This window comes from Centruroides sculpturatus, unplaced genomic scaffold (genome assembly GCF_000671375.1).
Source record: "Centruroides sculpturatus isolate CEXI.00-Female unplaced genomic scaffold, Cexi_2.0 scaffold1809, whole genome shotgun sequence".
NCBI classification, from domain to species: domain Eukaryota; kingdom Metazoa; phylum Arthropoda; class Arachnida; order Scorpiones; family Buthidae; genus Centruroides; species Centruroides sculpturatus.
In genome coordinates, this window is record NW_019386238.1 from 18,228 (window position 1) to 43,356 (window position 25,129).

The 25,129-nt window shown below is 31.9% G+C and overlaps 1 protein-coding gene and 1 pseudogene across 1 annotated transcript in view; both read right to left on the reverse strand.

Moving 5' to 3' along the window:
* Positions 1-25,129, reverse strand: part of LOC111614216 (zinc finger protein 271-like) — a 62,372-nt gene that overhangs the window by 8,950 nt on the left and 28,293 nt on the right. The window contains 4 exon segments of the mRNA XM_023355600.1: positions 1,023-1,174; positions 7,880-7,964; positions 18,431-18,615; positions 21,028-21,147. Of these exon segments, the coding sequence (XP_023211368.1) occupies positions 1,023-1,174; positions 7,880-7,964; positions 18,431-18,589 (396 nt within the window). The 5' untranslated portion in view covers positions 18,590-18,615; positions 21,028-21,147.
* Positions 22,811-24,687, reverse strand: LOC111614217 (annotated as a pseudogene).

A 25,129-nucleotide genomic window follows, 5' to 3' on the forward strand; every position in this document is an offset into this window, starting at 1 on the left:
AACAGTTCCATGGGATGAATTTAAACGTTCCGCAATTTCATCAACTGTTAAAGATGGTTCTGCTTCAACTAGTGCAGAGAGAGCATCATCATCAAAGTCAACGGGTCTTCCAGTACGAGCCTTATCCTCCACACTAAAATCATTATTTCTAAATCTTTCAAACCACTTCTGCGCAGTCCTTACACTTATTACAGTTTGATTATGAACAGTATTTAATTTTTTGGCTGCATTTGTAGCATTCTCACCACTTAAAAATAAAAAGTATAAAACATGTCTCTTATATTCATCTATTACTTCCATTTTAACGAAAATAAACAACTGAAATGTTCCCAATTCTGAACAGTATTATATGAAAGATCCAATTTAACACTTCAGTGTAAAAAGTATCACATTAGACTGGCATTTTTAACAGCAAAACAAGATTTTTTTCAAGGTCATAGCATACGCACGAACTTATGGACTGACCTGATAGATTATTCAATAAAATAAACGTATTATATTGGAGATTAAAAAACGAAATTTAATACTGTACGTTGTGTATAAGTGGCATTAATGCTAATAAATTTTGGTAATAAAACTTCAAGGGGTTAAGAGATAAAAAATGGTCACGTTTAAAATCTCAAGTGGGATCAGACTTCATGAAACTTTTATTTGTTGTTAGCATCTACAATTCTTTGTGAAATGCATTTCTATCATTAAAATTAAGCATTTCTTCATTTTATAATAATTGAAATTATAGAGAGTTTTTATAAAATATGGTGCCAAAGACAATTTTATTTATTTTTTTCATTAATAATATAGATGTTATTTTTAAATAAAATCACTTAACTGCAAGGAAACTTACGCAACTCGTTGCTAGATTTTTTTCTTACATAATACATATTTTTTATTTAATACAGAATACACCTACATTCAAAGCATAATATTATATTAGTGATATTGAGCTACGTTTTCAACTATTCAAAAACCTAAGTTAATATTGAAATTTAACTGTAAAATATCTCAAAATATGTATTACTTACCAATACGTGTTCATCAACATCTGGGAGATGAACATCTTCTTTGTAATCTTCAGTCTTTACTTCAATCTTCAATTTTTTCAAAACAACTTTACATTCTGATTTTATTCCATGCTTTACATCATAATTCTTCTTTACTTCTTCTTTCTTGATATCTGTAGTCGAAATTAAAATTTTTAACACAAAAACTACCGAAGAAAAACTTAAAATATAAAATAAAACATAATTTCATTAATTAACATGACAAAAAATTACATGTTTTACTACATCATTTATTTCTGATTACAAGCCGAAAATTACTACGAATCACGGCAAATTGATGTGATGTGTGATACAAATTGTAATAAATACAATTAAAAACTTCTTTTCGTTATTAAATAGACCAGCAACGAATGTTTAACTTTTCCGGAAACATTTAAAACTACGTGTGGCGCCATATCTTATAATATTTTGTTTTAAATATTTCTATATTTTAACTATTATTACACTAAGGAAAAAAGCTCGATTTTGAGGATAAAGATAAATTTTATAAAAAATTGTAAATTTGAAAATAAGTAAACTTGTCATATATCCGACCCTACTGAAGATACACATAACCAAAATTTACAATTTAATCTCATAGATGTACAGGTAACCCCCGTATAACACGGTAGTTACGTTCCAAAAAATTGCCGTGTTATGCGAATCCGTGTTATACGAAACAAAGAACTAATACTAAAAGGAGGGTTAGGTTCCAAAAATTAAAAAACATGCTAGTATATTTTCATAATTAAGATAAATATCTTCATTAAAATTTTTTAAGTGATACATATTAATATAAATTAAACAATGTTTTCTTTGTCATCACTAAAAACACTATTAATTAACCAAGAGCATTTTCTTTTTGGCAAGTTATCCTTATCCTCTGAGCATTTTTCTGCATTATCTTCAGATCCATGCTTTACCTTTTGCAAAATGTAAGTAATTTTAGATTGCTTGCTTCTAGTTAAAAGGTCTTTATAAATTTCCTTATATAGTGCTAAGCACTTATGAAGAATAAAGCAAGTATGGAATAAGGGAAAAACATTCGGCAACATCAGAAGCAGAAGCGTCGAGATCTGGCAACATTGAAACAAGTTTCGAGAAGGACCACGTGTATCAACAGAGGGCGAGAAGAAAAAATTTACATACTTAAGTACTAATAGTTCACAAAAATAATAATTTTCGTAAACTATTAGTACTTAAGTATGTAAAAATTTATTACATTTCCTGCTGTACGAGGGTTTTACCCAATTCTCGAACCGTGTCAGAGTGAATCCGTGCTATAAAAGTACCGTGTTATACGGGGGATGGTACCAATTCTCGAATCGTGTTAGAGTGAATCCGTGCTATAAAAGTACCGTGTTATACGGGGAATGATACCAATTCTCGAACCATGTTAGAGTGAATCCGTGCTATAGAAGTGCCGTGTTATACGGGGGTTACCTGTAATACAGTGTGTGATCGGTTAACGAACAGATCGGATAAAGAACACTTTTGCGAAAGATTTTTATGATCGGACAACGAACACGTCACTGAACAAACGCAAGAAGAAGCGACGCAAAATAACGAATACCGATTGGTTTTCCTTCGTCTTCAGGCAAGAATTAAAAACTTTTCGGAGCGCGGGAGACGTCGACATCGACGTTCAACCTAGTATGTACTGATCGGATAGTATTGTCCCAAACTTTGAAACTCTCCCTTGTAATTCCAGCCTTTTATATTTCTGATAGAAACAATTACGTTTTCTTCTGAAAAATCGGATTTATGCCGATATCTGCTATTAAAGATTTTTTCAAGAAGTGGGAGGATGTCAAAACAACGGTCTTAAAATAGTGTGGGCTTTGGTTGTTGTTGCTTTTATCTTTTGTGGCTGCGAGTGGAAGAAATGAGCGAGACGAGATCGTAACAAAAGCTGATTTTATTGTGTTTCTCACGTATTTGGTACTGCACGTCTCAACAAAGCGGCTAACAAAAAACAACTAACAGTCGATGGTCTTTGGTGAGGTCGAATTTATTGCAGGAAGTGATGACTCATACACCCGGGGATCGTTGCTTGTTTCTTACAACGGTTAAGGGTAAAGATGTGAAGGGCGGCATTTGCCACAATGGCATCCAAACCAGGTTGAGGTTAATAGGCTTAGGGACCTCTACAATTACAATGCAGTTAATTACTTCTGAAAAATCACGAAGACAGAAAAGCAACAAACTTTAGACAGATTCTTTAATCTGCGCAAACGGCAAAAACATGACAAATAAAAATGCAAGATCGTGTATATATGTATTTTTATTATTACATATAAATAAACGTAGTAAAAAGTATATATTTTTCATTTTTTGGGAGTCTCCAGAACGAATTAATTAAATTTCCATAGAAACCTACGATAAATCGATAATCGGTTAAAGAACAATTCGAATAGCGAACAAAGTCTTGAAACGGATTATGTTAGTTAACCGATCACCCACTGTATATCACAAACAAGTTATGTTAATCAAAGTTCGATATTCCGGTGTTTTCCTATTTCTGGGCATTCTGACCCTCCATTAGCACAAAAATATAAAATACCTTACAAAATACTATTTGTCGACGTTGAAAACTTTGTCTGAAATTCAGACTTACAATAAGACCCCTCTTAGTGATGATTCGATATAACGCGGTCTTCTCGAAGCCTAAAAAAAAGCTCAAAATTTAAGATGATTTAAATTATCGCGGCATTTCATTGATTCATATATAATACGATTATTTAAAAACACAAACCAATCGGCAAAAATTGGCAAAAAAGTATACTTTAAATCTGTTTGCTTGGTGCAATTTTGGAAAAATATAATATCATGGATGCCATAGGAAATATCGACTTCGCTTGGCAAGAATTAACTGATAAATGCACGAACGAAGTATGGAAGAAGTTATGGCTGAAGAATTATCAACGAGAAGAGCCTATCGCTGTATCGTTAGGTTGACCAAACTTCAACCTAATCGATATAGCAGGACTAGGAGATGTAGACAAACAGGATATTGAGGAGTTACAGCAGATTTCTGCTTAGAGCCTTACCAGACGACCTTCAAGAACTGGCAGAAAAAAATATACATATACTCGTAGAACTAGAAAATAGAGATTCTGAAAACGAAGAACCCTAAAAATTTCTCTACAAATTTCCTCAGTAAAAGTTTGGTAACGATAACCGAAATCGTTGATCAAATTGTAGCGAATAATCCAGATTTTGAAAGGAATGCAAAAGCAAAACGAGGCATTTTAGATGCGATCTTTTGCTATCGACAGTTGCTTAAGGAAAGAAAACAACGACAAATGAAACTACACGACTTTATTGCAAAAGATCAAAAATTTCAGAAAAGTCAGGACCTTCATCACAAAAAATGAACTTTACATTTCTCTGTGCATGTGATTATGTGTTATTTAACATATATTATTATACAAATTAATATAAAAATAACTTAAAATTAAAATAAAATTTGTTTATTTTTGGTCGCCTGTTCCCCTATCCTTATATTTACTCTATGTTAAAATGNACAATTTTTGTTTCTTGCTTAAGAATTTCATTTAGGTATTGTCACAAATGCATTTTTTTTTATGAAATTTCGAGAATATTTTTAGTTATAAATAAACAAATTTGTGTATTCAATATCATGTTGTAAATTGCCGAATTTTTGATGGTCCACCCATTATTTTTTTTATTGTTTCATCTCATGCATTTAAATTTTAGATTGCCGCGTGTACCCCTTCATGCAATATCGCGTACCCCCAGGAATGCATGTACCACTAATCGGGAACCATTGCCATAGACCAATTAAAAAGCTATGCTGGAAGACCAAATAGTTAATCAATAAATAACAACCACAAAATAAAGAAGTTATCTAAAATTTGTGGAATAAAATTATCATCAATATATGCTAAAAAGAATTTGTAAAATTGATGAAAGAATTCAAATTATGATAAAAGTATAAGGAAATCAATAAATAACATTAAATAAGACAATTTTGAATGTTTGATAACAAACTTTTTACCTTTAGATGAAAACTACAAATAAAGTACAGTAAGACCCCGCTTAATGCTGATTTGATATAATGCAGTCTGCTCAAAGCCTTAAAAAAAAAGTTCAAAATTTATGCAGATTCAAATTAACGCAGTATTTCGTTGATTCGTATATAATATGATTATTCCCAAACACGAACCAATCAGCAAAAGGTGACAATTCGTCATAGCACCGTACTTCCCTTAAATCTATGTTTGTTTTGTGCAACTTTGAAAAAAAATATAACATCATGGATGCCATAGGAAATATCAACTTTGCTTGGCAATATTTAATTGATAAATGCATGAACAAAGTGTGGAAGTAGTTATAGCTGAAGGTATCCAAGAATTCTCATCGAGAATAGCCTATTGTTCTATCGTTAGGTTGACAAAATTGTCAACTTAATCGATACAGGAGATGTAGACAAGCAGGATATTGTGGTTACTGTAGGTTTCTGGTAAGAGCCTTACCAATAACGACCTTCAAGAACTGGCAGAACAAGGAATTCGCGTAGAACTGGAAAATAGAGATTCTGAAGACAAAGAACCCAAAAAATTTCTCCACAGTTTTTCTTAGTAAAAGTTTGGTAGCAACAACTGAAATCATTGATCAAATTGTAGTGAATGATCCAGATCTTGATAGGAGTGCCAAAGCAAAACGAGGCATTTTGGATGCGATTTTCTGCTACCGACATTTGCTTAAGAAAAGAAAAAGAAAGCAACCAATGAAACTATATGACTTCATCACAATAAACAAGAATTTCAGAAGAGCCAGGACCTCATCACAATAAATTAACTTTACATTTCTGTGTGCATATGTTTTGCACACAGAAATGTACAGTTTTGCATTATGTGTTATTTAACATATATTATTATGCAAAAATTTATATAAAAATAACTTAAAATTAAAATAAAATTTGTTTATTTTTGGTCGCCTGTTCCCCTATCCTTATATTTACTCTATGTTAAAATGACCTCGTTTAACGCAGTTTTGCTTAGCGCTTTGTTGTCCACGAACGTATCCCCCGCGTTACCCGGGGTCTTACCATATGTACTGTACGATGTACTGTACAGTGCGTTACGTATCTGCGTGTCACTCCCTCACACTTCGTTTCATATATAATATATAAATGTATATGCAATAAATATCTTTCAATGCAAGTAATGTATAAGTATGGTCTAAGTGTAAAAAAATTTATTTTCATGCGCATTCTGAATCAAGTAATATCCTGTCCTCATGGCATTCCAACATTCCTTAGAAACACATATTGCTTAGTACATAGGTCAACAGATTGCACTTACTGCCTAATACAGCTTTGCTTTATTCTAAAATAAATATTATATGCACAAGTACTTAGTAACTAAAGTAAGGAAATAACTTGGATGGAGCTTATTAGTGATATGTTTATGTATCGAGTTTGCTAATGATGGATAATTTATATTCACTGTGGAACCGGCTCTCATAAGCAAGAAAAAATGTGTAATGCAATGGTACTGCGCATAATTATTTTGAGTTTGATTTGAAAAGAAGTAAAATCCGGCAATGAGTTACGGAAATTTATGAGAAAAATGTTACAATTGGTTAATATTATTAATAATTATAAAATGGCAAAAAAGCTGAATTTTGAAAGTAGAAATGAGTTTTATATATAGATACATAAAATTAGTACTTTAAAAACTTAGAGCCTGTGAGAAATAACAATACATCCCGGCCTAAGCACCCATTAATGGAGAACCCACTGTTTCCAGAATATCACAGGCATACATCGATAAAAACAATAAAATAAATACAAGCGGACTTTTTTGCTATTTATTTAAACAAATTGAATTTAATCATATAATTGGGCTGGTATTTAAAAAAAATTGTAGACCTATAAATTCTCACTGTGGTCTGTCTGTGTGTCAGTCCTTTCTTAATTTCAAGAACAGACGAACATTAAAGTCGAGACCAGACAATATGGAAAGATTTGGGCAGTGTTTCTCAATGGGAGCGATATCGCCCCCATGTGGGCGTTTTTCCATGTTGAGGGGGCGATTAGTAACAATTTATATTTTGGGAGCGATAAACAATTTTCTGTGCGATATAGTAAAGCATTATATTAAGAATAATTAAAGATTTTATTCGTTATATCGTACAATAATTAAACAAATAACATTATACTAGTCACTAGTTTATTCAATGCAGTACAAATTTGGCGTTAGCCTTGGCCCTCGGCATCAGAATTTTGAAGTGAACGGGGCGACAATTCGTTAGAATTGTTGTCGATTGAGAAACACTGGATTAGGGGCACGAAACACACATTAACTGTGTACGAACTTTTGGTGAAGATCGAAAGTCACGTTATTTCAATTAAAATCTTTTCTTCTGAAAACAGTTAATAAATGACCGGCACAGCTCCATTGTCAAAGGAAAAGTATAATGTACAGAGGCAAGCCAATATTAATTTGAGATGAAGAGCATATGTTTGAAATTAAATACATTAAAAATATGATTATAAATTGCAGCCAGACATTGTGACGATGCCATAATAAATAATTGCTCTTTTCATTAAAATCTAAATCATATAAATTCGACTTTTCTCTGTTGTAAGATTCTGATCAATTGAATTGACAGTTTTAAATCTCGCAACTAAATTAAATGTAACTGATATTATTAAATTCTATTTAAATCTTATTCATTATACAAAACATGATTGCAAAGTTTTTCAAATGTTATCACTTCCATTTATATGAATATGAATTTATAGCTTACGAATTATTCTTATCAATACAAATAAACTTTCATAGTATTAAAAGTATTAAGCTTCTTACCTCTTTCGATTTTATAACCAGAATGACTCCAAACAGAGGATCCATTTGTGTCGTTTGTGGAAATTGGTTCTCTTTTAATATTTATCTGAAATAAGAAAAGATTACGTTATATTATTTGACAGATTGAACTTTATACACAGACAGATGAAAAAAATATTTTTTTCATTTTTTTCATAATTTTTTTTAAAAAATATGGACTACTATCTTCTTTTCTTTTAATTGTAGTGCCTANATGAAAACAAATTAGTGGTTATTAACTTTTTCAAACAAATAAATGATGCTTAAAATGGACATCTGAAATAAAATTACTTCATTTGTAAGTCATTTTATTCTAGATGTCTAGCAATAAACTTTGATGCTTTTTAGAACATAAATAATTTAACTTTTTTGAATTTTGAATTTTTCTGATAATCTACTGATACTGACATTGGTAATTCTCTTTCCACTGAATCATTTACTTTACAAATAAAAAGTCTGCTTCCACTCAAACATTTCTTGTCAATGAATAAATAACTAAGACCAATGTAGCTTTAAATATATTAGGTAAAATGTATGTTCTATCCAGAAAATGTTAACAGTGAACCTATTTCTCATTATTTTAAACATGAAAAATTATAATGCATTTTAACATCAATCTAAAATCTTTCCAACTAATTTCCTAAAATATAACTAAACCTCAATAATATTCATGTATGTAAATAACAAACTATCAAATTAGAATATAAAATGCTTAAAACATTATTCTCTAATCATCAAAAAATTAAATTGTTATTAATAAGCAGCTATTTTGTATTTAGTACTAAATCCCATACCATAAACAAATTACATTTCTAACATAGTACAGCAAATAGTATAAAGCATCAGAATTTTGTTAGTAAAAATACAGAAAAAATTACAATAAAAAAACAATAAATTGCAACACATTTTTAAAAGTATCTCTGACACTTCATATATAAACATCTTAAAGCCCAATGATTATTATATTAAAGCAAAACAATTACTGGATTTTCGGGTTACTTTATCCCTACTAATAATCATTAAATACCAAGTAATTTGGCACTAGAAGTTTGGTGCCTAACACTTACCTTTAGTGGCAAATTACCTGGTATTTAATAATTATTAATAATAGTAAAGTAGCCCAAAAATGCAATAATTGTTTAGATTTAATATCTCTGATAATTCTGTATATTGTAGAATTGATTACTGATAGCAAGAAAATGTGTTTAGGATTTCTGTTATAGGTTGGTGGAGTTGGTATAATACTGTAATCCCTCCCAGATAAATTTAAAATAGTCTTTAGTCTGGTTTATTTTATTTACTTATTATTATTTTTAAAGATAACCAGACTATGGAACAATATGCTATTAAATCTTTACAGTATGAATATTGTTCTGTTTTCATTAACAAAGAAATCTTAGCTAGCACTGTAGTAGACTACTAACATTTTTGTTGGGGAGAACACTTTATTTATAAGTAAATTTGACTTTGATCTCTGAGATTAATTCTAAATTACTTAATCTTTTTAAAATGTTACAAAATAAAATTAATTATAAGTATTAATTATAATTGATATTTATAATTAATACAATAGTCAGCACTGAACTTAGACCAAACCACAGTTAACATGTGATCCAATAAACAGGTTTAAAAAAAGTAGCTTTGATTCATTGCATGAATGTTTTACATAATTTAGAACAAATATACAGTAATTAATCTTTACTATTGCTAAATATCGACTTGATATCTTGCAAGTTTAACAAGATTGAGCCAGTCAAACTTGAGTCAAAGGCATCAAAAAACAGACCATTGTGTCACCCCCGTCAATGAACATAGACCACTGCATGTTTAATATTTTGTTGCATCATTTTTGTGGTTAAAACATCTTCCATATGTTTCAGCATGCTGTTGACTAGGTGTTCACATTCATCTGCCATTATGGAATTCCAGATAGTTAAGATGGAAGCTTTCAGTTCTTCAACTGTCCAAGGGCATGTTTTTCGCAGATGTCTCTTCATAATGTTCCATACATTCTCAATTGCTGAAAGATCTGGGCTGCTGCCAAGGAAGAACTTTATGTTCTTTTCTGCAAGCCACTGTTTTGTTTTTCTGCTTGTATGACATGTGGCCCCTCCTGCTAAAAAATGCAGGTTCTATTTGGATATAGCTTTGCTATGGAGAGAAGTAAATACTGTTGTAGAATGTTAATGTATTGCTCTGACACAAGCATTCCATCAACAAATGTCAACTGACCCATACCACTGGTGCTCATACATCCCCAAACCATAAAGCTGTCAGGAAACTTCACTGAGCAGTATAATAATGATGGCTCATTAACTTGACTGGCAGATCAAATGACACATTTGCTTTTGTCTGTTGCTGATAATTCAAAGTTTGATTTATCAGACCACAGAATTTCATGCCACTTTTGTTGAGACCAAGAAAGATGTTCTTTGGCTCACTGTACCTGTTTCTTCTTTTGATGTGCTGTTAGCAAAGATTTTTNCAGACAGATGAAAAAAATATTTTTTTCATTTTTTTCATAATTTTTTTTAAAAAATATGGACTACTATCTTCTTTTCTTTTAATTGTAGTGCCTATAGTCTATTTAACACCTTTCAGAGGAAAATTTTGAATTCAAACAACGTAACTTCTGATTTACAGCATATATACCTATAGTTTAGCGGAGCCTCTTGCCCAATTAAATGAATCTGATATTGTTTGAATATGTAAAGAATAGTTTATTAAGAATCAGGCTGCAATTTGATAAATTCCCACTTTCCTCAGTCTGTACGACTGTTTGACTGTCCTTTATTAATCTTGACAACAGTTAGATAGCTGAAAGCCGAGACCAGATGAGCTTAGAGGCACGAGGCACTGATTAACTTCTGATACAAGAACTTCTGATGCAAATCAAAAGTCACATTGTTTCAATTTAGATAGTTTCCTCTGAAAGAAGTTAGATACGTAAACGTCACGACTCTATTACTAACAGGAAAAGTATAATGTACAGGGGCAAGCCACTACTAATTTCAGGTGAAAAGCATATACTTTAAATTAAATACAGTTGACCCCCTATAACACGGGTTCCTATAGTTCGGATTCCTATATGACGGTGAAAAAATTGCGACGGTATCCGTACAAACCTGGTAAAATAACTCCTATAATTCTGTAAAACGTCATCGAGCAGCCGAACTACTTTCCACCATCCAGCGCCACGCTATGGAGAGTTTAGGAGAGTAAGTTGAGTTTACTATCATCTGTACAGTATGTAAATTAGGTACCGTAAGTCTAATACAGCACTGATTTTAAACATTTCTTATGAAAGAAACATTTCTTATTCAACGGTCATAAAAATTATTTCCATTAATGATGTCTCCAAAGTTCAATGAAGTTTTCGCAGAAAAATAACTTATCAGAAATCGCGGCCGCCGTTTAGTGCACTGCTCCGTGATGAAAACAAGCTTAAGCAATGGCGACGTCGAACGGTGCACACTCGATAAGTAATCTTACAATTTTTTGTTTATAGCATAGTTTATACGGATTATTCCCCAAAGAAATATACGTATTTTGGAAATGTCGAGTCGAATTAGTCTAGGAATCGATTAATTTTATGGAAGAAAACCTTTCAAACAACCGTAGTCCGTAAAGTGCATATGTGCCGGGCTGTGATTGGCAAATACTCATACAAACTGGATTCATAAAGAACAGAACGTATCTACCGTGTTATAGGGGGGTCGACTGCATATATCTATCTATATATATATAACCCATTGAACGGGTATCCGTCTGTCCGCGTAACAGTATGATAACGGACAGTAGAGGCGCTCCTATCGTGTGTCATATTTCAAACATTCAAATTAACAATTTTAATTATTATTTAAATGAACAATATAAAATTATTATTATTCATTAAGCCGATAAATTATTCTTTGGTCAATATAACAATATAAATAATTCAGTATATTTGTAATAGGAATTTATTATTTCAGGAGCTTATATCTTGCAAAGGGTCGCGAGTAGGGGTATGGTTCCTTTGACTTTATTGTTCGTATAGGGGCTACAGTTTGGCGGGTCGCCACCTCTTCATTCAGAGGGTAAATCTTACCATTGGGAGCTGTAGAGCATATTGATAGAAACGAAAAAGTCAAAAAAACCGTGCCTCATGGAAATTTGTAAAGAACGCCCACTAGGGGGCGTCCCGGGCTACTAGTATATATAAATGTAATGAAAAATTGCAGCCCATCACTGTGAGGATGTCACAATAAATATCTTCTCGTTGATTGTCTTTTCTTTTTTGAACTTCTCTTATTTTTGGATCTTGTAATGCATGTAACAAGCGAAAGTATAAAAATCGTGTGAAATTTGATCCTCACCTTTCGGAAACCTGCAAGTTTTAAGACTTCCTTACTTCTTATTACAAATTGCAATGTTTTAAAAATATAATTTATCTTTAATCTGAAATTAAGTTTTTTGCCATCTTATAACAACTAATATTATGAACAGGTTTTTGAATAAAATTTCCTAGCAGATGTGCCCAGTAGCGTGCCGTGACATTTGATGAGAGGGAAGCTGTGTTTCTGTAAGAAGCAGACTTCCAGGGGCAATCAGTTAATTCTTTAAATGTATTTTTTATAGATTATTTATCTGACATACTTAATAAATAAACAAGTTCAATATAATTACCTGTTATTACATCCAATATATTCCATATGCCCTCTAAATACCAATTCTTGCTTTGATAAAAACATATAACATCTATTTATTTAGATATAATATATCTATTAACCGTAACTATCTCGTTATAATTTTCAATATTTATTTTATATTATTTACTAATGTTAAATTCTATTCTGCTTCGATTACCAAATTGCTTTAAATACGAAACAATCGACGATTTTTCGTCTCTTTTGCCAGCTAAATTGTCAAAGCCAATCTTATTCCACACACTAATTTCACTTGAAAATATTAGGCGAGCCAACAAAACAACTTTTCCATTTTTACGCATTTACAGAGCCATTTTATCGTGAAAATGTCGAACAAATTTTTTTATTGAAACGTTTATATTTAACTTAAGCATTGGCCTTTCTCTTTTAATAACGTCTTCTTTTTCATTATATGATCTTGAGTCAAAACCTTTTTAAAATAAATTTTCAATATCGCAATTACATTCTGAATCGCTAAAATTAAAAATAAAATTATAAAACTTATTCGGTGAAATAAAATGTGTGGCGGATATATATACCTGGTACAGAACATTCTTCAATTGTATGAATATACTTTTAAAGAAAATTATAATTAAATATAGCTTTGTAATGAAACGTACATAAAAATAACATAAAATATTCTTTACTCTTTAAATCTTAACCACTTAGTCAAATAGCTCCCTATGAGTGGAATCAGAGACGGTCCTGCTAGGTGTGCGGTGCGTACATGCATGTGGGCTGCCAAATCCCGAGGGTGCCGGTCAATGTCAAATGCCTGTATATTTGCATCACTAGTATATCTCAAAAGATGCGACAGGGTTCTTGTAAATTTTAAATGTTTCTCACCATAGCTGTAAAAGTCTAAATATGATAAAATTAATAGATTGTCCGTCATTTGTTTTCTAACTAATTCGTTTTAGGACCAAGTGTTGTCCATGGAAATTTCCAAAATTTACAACTTTTCGGTCACTCTCGTTGAACTGGAAAAATTTTTGTTGATATTACGTCTAATATTACGAAGAAATCAGTCCCCACTGTACTCGGCTAAAGATTGGGTCGGTTAAGCTTTTGTTTAAGTAAAATTCCGGCTCTTTCGTCAGGGTTTTGTTTATGCCCCCAATTCCCTAATCGCTTAATTATTTAACTACTTCTTAAGTAGAAATAAGTTGAAAATAATTACTTTGTACTCCAATATTTGTAATCTCGGGAAAAAAGTGGAAAGACAAATTTTTATGACAAATGGATATATAAATCATAAATGTAAGGAAAATAAATTCTAGAGCTTTTTCTGTATTTCGTGCATCTCTCTCATTCATTAAATTTAGTTTTAAATGATGCTACCAAAGTAACAGTTATTTTTTTAACATCGTACGTGTACAATAATTGTACATGTTTTTTTTCTACATCCCCTTAGAGATAGAATATACGAAATCGTAATATCACTGGTTTAACATTGAAATTCGTAAGTAATGTAAGATGGGAGAACAGAATAAAAATATCAGATATTTTAATTGATGTTTTAAAACTTCTGTCAACTATACAGAACTATCGTAAAAACATACCAGTAAATTCTTATCGGTTGGGTTAAGTTATAAATCTACTCGTCATTCATATAATCGGGTGAGGGCGGCTAAAAGCTCAGAACCGGTCCTGGATAGAATTGGATGCGGTCGGTATACATCTGGCATCCACCCGAGGATCTAGGCTTCCACCAGCTAAATCGGGTGAGGTTGGTGCTCTGTAAAGCGCATGAGCGAATCTGGCTTTTTGGATGCTGACAATACAGGTATACCTCGCCTTACGTCGGTAATTGGTTCCAGGAAAACGACTTAAGTCGAAAAACAACGTAAGTCGAATTTACTTGTCTCCGAATCTACTTGTCACTAGGCTAAACCATAAATTACTATTCCCAGTTCTGTATTTTATTTATTAATGCATTTTTAATAATATATGGTTAATAAAAATCTATTTTAAGCTTACAAACAAATAAATTTCAGTTTTTAATAGAGTACAGAAAAAAGTAATCTAAATTTACGAATGCATGTACTGTTCTGTAAATACAGTACATACTTGTAAATGTATATATTTTAATATGATTTTATGTGCTTTAAACTCTTTTCTAGTGATATTACGACTTCAATATTTGTAGCGCACAGACGTAAAGTCGAATAAAATGACTTAAACTTGATTTTTATTTTTCTGTATACTTTTTTGACAAACGACGTATAATCGGGAATGACGTAACTCGAAACGACGTAAGTCGAGGTATACCTGTACAGCACTTCCACTCCGCCACTAATATTCGAATACTGTATACAATAGCAATCTTATTTTTTTTTTCACATGTAGTATAGAAATTTATAATAAAATACATAGTGCGGTTATAATAAAATATTGTGCGATTATTATATATTTGCGAATATTGTGCGATCATATAATTCAAATTAATATGTATTTATTTTTTAGAAAATACAAGAGAAATGGTGCATTCCACCGCTTCCAATGACAGCACGCCACTGATGGTTTCACACACAATTTTGGAAGTTTTTCGTTCGAAAAGTTACGCAACTCCTTTCTGGATTTTTTCGATGACAGATAACTTCAGATTTCTTATTTTGTGATAATTAATCTCTCCATCACCGTCAATCTCCAAAGGACTTGATCGAAAATGAAAGAGATCATCCAAAACATATTTTAACGTCGCACAGCTTAAATATCATTGATTTTACAAATACAGGTATACCTCGCCTTACGTCGGTAATTGGTTCCAGGAAAACGACGTAAGTCGAAAAACGACGTAAGTCGAATTTACCTGTCTCCGAATCTACTTATCACTAGGAAAGCATTTTAAATAATATATGGTTAATAAAAATCTATTTTAAGCTTACAAACAAATAAATTTTAGTTTTTAATATAGTACAAAAAAAGTAATCTAAATTTACAACAGGTTTTTGAATAAAATTTCCTAACAGATGGTGCCACACACAATTTTAAACTTTTTTCCTGGAAAAGTTACGCAACTCGTTTCTGGATTGTTTCGATGACAGATAACTTCAGATTTCTTATTTTCTGATAATCAATCTCTCGATCACTGTCAATCTCCAAAGGACTTAATCGAAAATAAAAGAGATCATCCAGAAAACATTTTAACGTCGCACAGCTTAAATATCATTGATTTTACAAATATAGTACACTAAACTCAAATTACACATACATTAAATATAAATTTTTAGATACAAAAGAAGATACCTTCAAAATGTTATGTAGAATTAAGCATGAAATGAAGCAACATCAGCTACTTTCAGTCAAACTACAAAATTTCTCTGAATAAAGCATAACTTGTCTAAGCAAAAATATAGTTACTGTACAATTATAGTTACTGATCCAGACATAATAAAAAATCTAGGAAAGAGTTGCGTTAATTTCCCGGCTGTTATGAGATTTTATTTTGAAAACCACTTTTTAATTATTAAGCATAATAAATATATAAAATTGTATGTATGGCCAAGTGTTAAGAGTTTCTGTTGAAAAAATTTACATATTTTTAATTATTATAAAATAGCAAAAAAATTAATAGAGATAAGTTTATAAAACATTGTAAATGGCAACAAGTAAAATCTTCGTTAAGTCTGACCCCTCGAGGTATATTATACGTGACCAGTGGCGAGCCGTCTATGGAAGCTGTGGAAGCGCCGCTTTCCTTGTATTTTGTGAAATATAAATCCATATTGTGCGATTATATTCATATTTTAAAGTATTAAAAATTTCCATACTACTTGTGAAAAACAATGATAAGATTAGAATATAAATTCGTATATGCCTATTCTCAATAGAAGCCCTGTATTGTCGAATACGGGACAGCTTCCATGGAGAAAGTACTTGAATGGCATAAAGCAGCCAGATTACAGGCATTCACGCTTGCGCTTTACAGTACCAGGGGCGCCGCTAGCTGTTTAAATGCTCGTGTGCAATACCGATTATGCCGCCCCCTGTTTAACTATGACTACCTACGCTCAGCATGCCAGAAAGGCTCTTTAGTGTTGTCTCATAAGGGTGTGAAAAAAGAAAAGAAATACTTTACAAAGAAAAACTATTTATTATTACTAAGTTATTTTTGTTTACTTAAGTGTAAAACCATATAAATATTTATCTACAGAAATTGAACTCTTCTTGCCTTTATGTTTGCGAAATCTGCTATCAATTTTCTTGTATCCAAACTGTCTAAGATTTCGTATTCAATTGAAACTACAGCTAAATTACTTAGTCTTTGCTGGTGTATTGTTGACCTTAAATAGTTTTTCTATAATTTTTAACTTTGAAAAGAACCTTTCACCAAATACAACTGTAACCGGCAATGCAAGTAATATTCTTAGTGCTATTGCTGTGTTCGAAAATGTTGAAATTAATTAAGTCATCAGTAAAAAAATATTGTAATAGGGTTTGTGGATCATTAGACTGGTTTTCTGGAAAATGCAACTTTAAAGTATTGATTTCATTCAACAAATCAATACTGTCAATGTCTGTTTCACTACTTGAATTGTCTTTAAGATTCAGATTTAAATCCTAACCAAGTTAAAATATCATTAATTATACTTAGACCCATGTCAGAAGAATTATTAAAAAAATAATTGCAATTTGATATGTGATAGAACTGTTTGAATGCATACAAGTACAAACTGAGAAGGAATTTCTGTGGGGATTCCCTATTTTCTCCAGTCCTGTCAACTTCTGTCATAGAGCACGACTATGAGTACTTGGCTTTCGGGCGCTGCCGTTTGGCTCAACCTGCCGACAGACGTTTCACATTGCATCTTAATTCTGATAAATGCCAATAGAGGCGCTGTTAACGCTATAATATAAATAAGAATGTAGTAATTGTGCGCCGGTCAAAGTTTTTTCTCCATGTTAAGACATTTCTTTTGCTATAAGTAGGCTGGGTATTATGACAATGACATTCAATATTACATGACCAATCGCTCGATTTGCTGACCCCTGGACGTGCCGCCCGCGTGCGGTGCATGCCCGCTTACGGTGGGCCTGTACAGTACATCACCCTCACGCGATTGAGCTGGTCGATGCTACACACCAAAATATTGTATAACGCTTCCAATGATTCTATCAGTGGCCGGCACAGCTTCCCTATCATCAAATGTCATCGCGACCATCCTTTATCCATCCTCTCGACGTTTTACAACCAAACTTTACTAGCATCAATGCCCCTTATATACCAGCTACCATGCGAAATTTTGTTCCTTTATCTTCACCCCATCCTGAGATATTAAGCAAAATAGACGTCAACACACACACATGGACGTAGTGACACACAGACAAGAAAGCAATTTGGTCCTTTTTTTTTACTTTCTTGGGTTCAGGAAGCTTCAAAACAAGGAGATTTGCAAAAGAAGATGAAGGTCAAATCTGACAGCATTGCATTACTTTCCTTTTTATGAAGATATAACAACCAAGAAAGTAAAACGTACAATAGGGCAAAACGTGACTTCATAAAATAATAGGAACATGTAATTGCCAGTCAAGTGTAACGTATACACAATATATAAAAATTTAAAGACAGTGGGACCACACAATTTCATCAGTAAAAAACAGTTATTTTTTTAAAACGAACACCGTGGCCAAAACGTCTAATTTCATAGTAAAGAACCGAAATGACTGTTACTTGAAATCGAAAATAACGTAGCTCATTTCAGAGTTCGATAGGCCATTATTTATACAATTATACTGTTTTAAAAATATTTTTTTCTATTTTCCCCCCTTATATTTTACCATTTTACTTCTTTTTCTCGTCCTTAAAGCAACACTGCAATCTTACAATAAAGTATTTTTCTCTCACCTCTAAAGGTTCTGATTTAATTGTTTTAGAACACTTCACATCTGTGTTAAATTCTTTCTTGAAATTTTTAAAATCAACTTCAAATTTTTCTTCGTTTCGTTCAATTGTAAAGTCCGAATAATTCGTTTCTAACTCTTCTTTTATCTTCATTTTCTCCATTTACAATATTCTCGTATGTCAACGATCTGTATTCAATCAAAGAATTAATTTTAGTTAATTAATAAATGTTCATTCGAAATTTAGAGCAAAGACAAGTAAAGACATGATTATTGTTCCCGTTATAAGTTGTAACAGTAAATAAGAGGATGCACTCTCAAGGTTAACGGAAGAGATTCCAGTGGTAACACAACAGCACACGTGATACTTGCAGCTATAAAATCACTTATACCAGTGTTTCCCAACCTTTTTTGTGCTATGCTTCACCTACGCCTTTCTATTGTTCGTCTGCCCCCTAACATATATAGCGGCTATATAGTTAACTTAGTCTGAACGAGTCCATTTTCAAATTGCCCCCCTTAACAATTGCCCCCTGGGATGTGGGGCCCCACGTTGGGAAACACTGACTTATACAGTTAATAGTCAAGAATTTTTAAGTTGGGTTTAAATTCATTTTTAATAACATAAACATCAGAGTTGAAATATATTTATATTTGAAATATTAATAAAAACGCATCAAAATTTATGATAATAATTCAATTTATGTGCGCCCCTCACACTTGGGGGCCCAGTGCTTTAATCTTATTAGTCCCTATGTAGATTTGCCACTGACTACATAGCCTGATAGTTCAACGTTAACTCACTTATAATTAAAAGAAAAAAAATTAAAAAAATAAATAATTTTATAACATAAATGAATAAAACTAGTAAAAAATATGAAAATGAATATAAATTTGATTATCTTTTGTGAGAAACTGCATTCAAATCATTTTTAATACTTATGTGAAAAGAAACGACAGTTGTAATTAATTAAAAATAGTATAATTAATGCAGAAAATTCAATACAAAATTAATATTACGTGATGATCCACAGTTCATAATTTAGTTTTAACAAAAGTTTGAAATATTTGTTCGATATTTTCCTATATTTTTGTAAAACATACGAAATTGTAGGAAAAGCTTCCTACACCAACGCTCCCTAACCCAGTTTTCCTTCTATGAAAAAGGCCTGAAAATGTTTTTCGGAAAAACTTTTCTATGAAATTCACACTTTTACTCCTTATCGAACATTGTTCTCCAAATCTGGTAATTGTTAAACACATTATTCCTTCAAACCCTTTTTAAAGAGTTAAAAGAAAGATTGTCAGTGACTCCAACCTTTACCTACGGTGACCGTTGGCAAATACTCTACCTCTAGTGTCCCCTGTCAATCACTTGCTTCTTTTCTACCCTTAGATTTACTATCCACCCACAGAGGGGCGTCGCGCCCACTTTGGGAACCGCTGCGCTAAACAGTTCAACTTGCGACACGTGTCGGAAGAGTTGAAATTTTGTTTCGACAGTTCTAATTGGAGGAGTTCGGCGCTTAAAAATGAGGTCACCCTCACACAGGATAGTTTCCTGGATTCTGCCACTTAAAACTTATTGTCTGTGTGAAAGAAAGACATATCTCCGACGCACTTAACTCAAATCTCCCGGCAACAATTGAAATTTAGCTGGCGCCCTCTGTTATCATATTTAATTGTTAAAATGTTTTATATTTTTAAATATTATAATACGGAAAACCTTAATTTTAAGGGTAGGGACGAGTTTTATAAAAATTTACAAATTCTAGTAACGAGTAAAATCGTCATTAAGTTCGCCATGACGCGTTTCTATCAGCCAATAACGGTTCGTCTGGTAGTCACGTGAGAAAATAAAATCACGTGGTGTTGTAATGGCAGAAAGAACGATGCATTAACTGAGATAACGGACATTAGAATAAAGAGGAAAAGATAATAAATTTTACACAAATAATCACATATAATTTAATTCACAGGTAAAAACAAACGAATCTTAGTCGAAGTAGTATTCTTTATCGACAGATCTTGATCGAGGAATAAACGTGTTTTGTACAGGAGTTCTTTCTCGAAAATATCTATCATCCAAAATCTTCTAGTTAAATAAAGCGAGCCGTACAAAACGAAATTTGTAAACACGTGGATAACGGCAGTTTCGGTATCGTTCGCCATCTTGAATACTGTACGCATGCGCCGAAATGCCGCTTGTGTGGTTGTGCAGCTGCGCTGCGTTTACGTCACCGCTTTTCGTTTCCGCGACACGAGTCAATCCACCATAATGGAGATCCCATTAACTCTCCATCCCGTCAATCTTAAATCTTCGATATAATAACATCAATGGCCGTAATGAAAGGGAGGAAGACCCGGGAAAAGGTGGATGAACAAAATAGCTGAACACCTAAAAAAAAGGACTGACGATGTAACAAAGGTACAAACGAGGTGGGTTCTAAAAACAATATTTGTTTACCATATATCACGTGGCTTTCGTACCTACAAATTATGACGTCAGTTAGTGACGCGCTACCTGTTGACTTTCTTATTAGTTTTGTGTGCACCCCCTTTCTTACTGCTACAATGCGAACAAAAACACAGTTTACTTACCTGTCTTTGTTAGGGCTCTTTCGTACTATGGCCTACTTGTTCCTCTAGCGTCTGCTAAGTCTTAGTTCTAAATTATGCCGCTATGCGCGATCAGGCGCCACTCGCGGGAACTTGTTTCGTCTGTTTTGAGTCAAATTACTGTATTAGTTAAAAGTCAAAATAAAATAAATTTATAAATAGACACTTCGCTCTTAAATGAGTTATTCTATAAAAAAAGACTAATATTCTAAGATTATCAGATGGAATTACGAATAAAATAAAACATAGGATGACTTAAAATTTGGTATTTTCCGACTAAGTGCAATTATTAGTAGTAATTGAACGTTCTGAAATATGTTTAAAAGTATATAGTTTAAAAACATTACTGTTTGCATTAATTATAAACTCATTACTCACGTGACACACACAACCATTATATTGTCTGGATATTATTTTGGAAAGTATACTTAGAGAAAAAGACAGGGTTCAAGACTAAAGGTGCAACTATGCAGATGTAAATTTAGTAGCAAGCGAGAGATTTCGAGTGATATAGTTTTCGTAAAGAAAGACATGCACAAGTGAGAAGCAAGAAATCTCTCCAGTGTGAGCAATTTTCTGGTTCTCACACATATCTGACAGGGTTTGATATTTATCACGTCTCACTTCTTCTCATCACATTCTCTCACTTACTTGGAAAATTTGTTCGCTCGCGTCTGCACAGTCGCACCCTAAAACCTGCTCTCACTCAGCCAATTATAGGTGGATGGAATGTAGTGCTTATTAGGGGTTCCCCCTAACACTTGGCATGTTTTTCTTTAATAACTACAACTTTGCAATTTCTAAACAAATTATAACATACTACATAATTGCAGTATGCAGTGCCATAACTAGCCATTCCTGTGCCCTGTGCAAGAATTTGCATTTAGGCTCCTTAATTAATTAGGTTTGGGAAAATAATAAAACAAATAGTTGCATTTTGGGCCCCCTTCCAAGTGGGCCCTGTGCGGAAGCACCTGTTGCACCTGCCTAGATACAGCACTGGCAGTATGATTCCTTATATGCAGTAGTTTTCAACATTAAATAGTAACATAATTAACATTCTTTCACCCCGTAAGGGCAGATAGAACCAAATCTCAAGATGTAATTTTTATAATAAATAAAATGTCAAGTGATTATAGTATAGTCATCATCATATTGTTTCTATCCAGATCTATCCCTGATAGAAGAATATACTAATATTAGGAATGCCAATGTTGAAAAACTGCTACAATACTATACTACAATGCTGTAGAGGTTTGATGTCATTTAGCCTCTCTATTTATGATTTCATTTGCATTAATTTCCATTGAAATAATAATTGAGACCTAATATTAAATAATGTTAGCAGAAAACAAATTACTACAAAAAATCTAGTTAAATAAATAAGAAAATACCAAATCAAATGATAAGCACAAATAATTAAATTTTAATATCATTAAATTTCAAGTATATAAATTAACAAGTTTACAATTCAAATATACATTTATCATTACTCAATAAGAAAAGTGTTTATATAAATATCATAATTGTCAAATAACTAGGATTTACAATAGTAAAATAAGCTTTTTTAAAAGCTTTGATTAAAAATAACTATTAAATGTTACACATTTTTGTATAGAATTCTTAAATATACATTTATCATTACTCAATAAGAAAAGTGTTTATATAAATATCATAATTGTCAAATAACTAGGATTTACAATAGTAAAATAAGATCTCTTAAAAGCTTTGATTAAAAATAACTATTAAATGTTACACATTTTTGTATAGAATTCTTAAAAGTGCATTTAAGAATTCCATTGAACTTCGGATATTCAAAGAATTGCTCTTGTTTTGTGGAGTGTTTTGATAATGCTCTGGTAATTTTAACATTCTTTTTCCTCTTCTTACTGGAAGTAAATCAATGAGACTCAATGTTTTTCTTTTATTATTTTTTTGTTTTGTTAAAATTTTCTTTGTTAATAGTTGCTCTAATTGTTTATAATGTGGGCTTTATAAATTTTAACAATCTATCTAAATCTTCCAATTCCTCTACAAATTGTAAAGCTTGAATTATTTTTTTAATATCGTCGAGTTGACATAGTGCATTTTTCCTTTTTATCTCCACTTTTGTATTTAATGTATTTGGTTCATCATTATTTATATTTTTGCTTAAGTGATCTAATAACACTTTTTTTTTTCTATCATCGTTATTCTTTCATATAAGAAGTTCTCCCTGCTGTCCTTCAAACTGTTTAGAAACTGATTCAGCTATCAATTGGCAAACAAGATGAATGTGTTTGCACATATTGAATTTGATAACTAAATCAATGCATGTGCATGTGTACATATGAATGCAACATTTACACTCATTATACACTACTTGACATTCACAATTTTCTTTTACCGTAGCAACTGTATAGATATCTGATCGATTTGATAAAGGAATTTTCTATATGTTATCCTCTTTTATAACAAGATCTTTGCATAAGATTAAACTAGTTCTGTGCCTTTTTCTTAGATCAGAAAGCTTGCTTGTTACTTTTCCTTTATGCATGACAATGATTCTAACATACATCTTATCTCTTAAAAAATCATTAAACTGTGAATGGCTTTATCTAGGTGCTTTACTCTCTTTTCTTGCAAATGTGTGTTTAATGCACTTATGCATATTCTGTATCTGCATATTTGTATTTAGGCCACAATGTAGTCTGTAGCAGTAAGCCGAATATTTTGCAGTTTTCATGTAGTTTTCTTTGAAATATTGTCCAAAATCAGTTGTGTCAGGATCATTAACCAATTTTATCACTGCTGCTGCTGAAATTCATTTAAAAGTTTCTTCATCTGTTTCTTGCATCAGTTATCATATGATTTTATACACTTCAGTCTTTTTTTCTTTAGACTTTATTTTACAGAGGTTCTTGCACCATACATGGTCAACATGCCACGAGCAATATAATCTTTGAGCAGGTTCCCCCATAACATGCACCCAAGTATTCAAAAATGAATCTGCCATATCTGACATAAATATGTTTGGTGACAAGGAACTTACTTGTTCTTTAATCTTAGAAAAAAAGATCTGTAATATTTCCTTGTCACTTTTGTTACTAAACAAAAAGGCACAAGGAAAACCTTGTCACATATCATCAATTACTATCAGTGATAAGCATTAAGTCCATGGGTCCCATCAATACACATAACATCATTTCTATATTTTTCTAACAAAAACCTGACCATCATTCATAGTACCTAAAGCAAAGTTAGATTCTGCTAAATGAAGATATTCTTCATATTTTGTACTTTGTGGTTTATAAAACAACACACAATCATCACTGCCATCTCTCATTTCATTCACCCAGAAGTCTACACTTAATAAATCATTTGGATGTCTTACAGAATTTGAGACAATTGGAAACTACTTTCAATATTATGTAGATACTTTCTTGTTACTAAATGAAGTCTTTGTAGCTCTTCAGGTGTTGATAGGCTGTCTCTGACTTCCTCTATTATGGCATTGAAAGGTTTCCTCAAATAAATTTTTGTTCCTAATACATTTCTGTCGTTCGATGACAAAACTGTATGACATAATTCATTTTGATGGGCTGCATGTTGCAGAGTGAAGGTAATAACACACTTTTCATCGTCTTTTATGCTCACTTTCATTTCAGATAAACAAAATTCATTAATCTTTTTGCTTCTTTTTATATTTAAATGAGAAATAATTTTACCTTACTTTTGAAATAACCTGATCTATGACAGTTATGGTATATAGAACTATTAGGCTTAATGTTCCTTTCTGAACCACTTATTATAATGTAGTTAACTGTTTTTTTCACTTTATATTTCTGTTTCCATTCCTTGAAATCACTTAATGAATTATATGTCTGAATATTATTAGTAATAAAAATGTCATCCACCTTGCTGAAATGTGACAATAGTTCTTTTTTCTTATATGCTCTTACACACAAGCTGCATTTAAATATTTTCGAAATTCGCTTCAATTGCTATAACTCTCTGTTTTTTTGTTTTTTTTATGTTTCTCCGTATATGTTTATATAAGCTTTGTTTAAATTTGTATTTGACATGGCATATACTGAACTCCAAG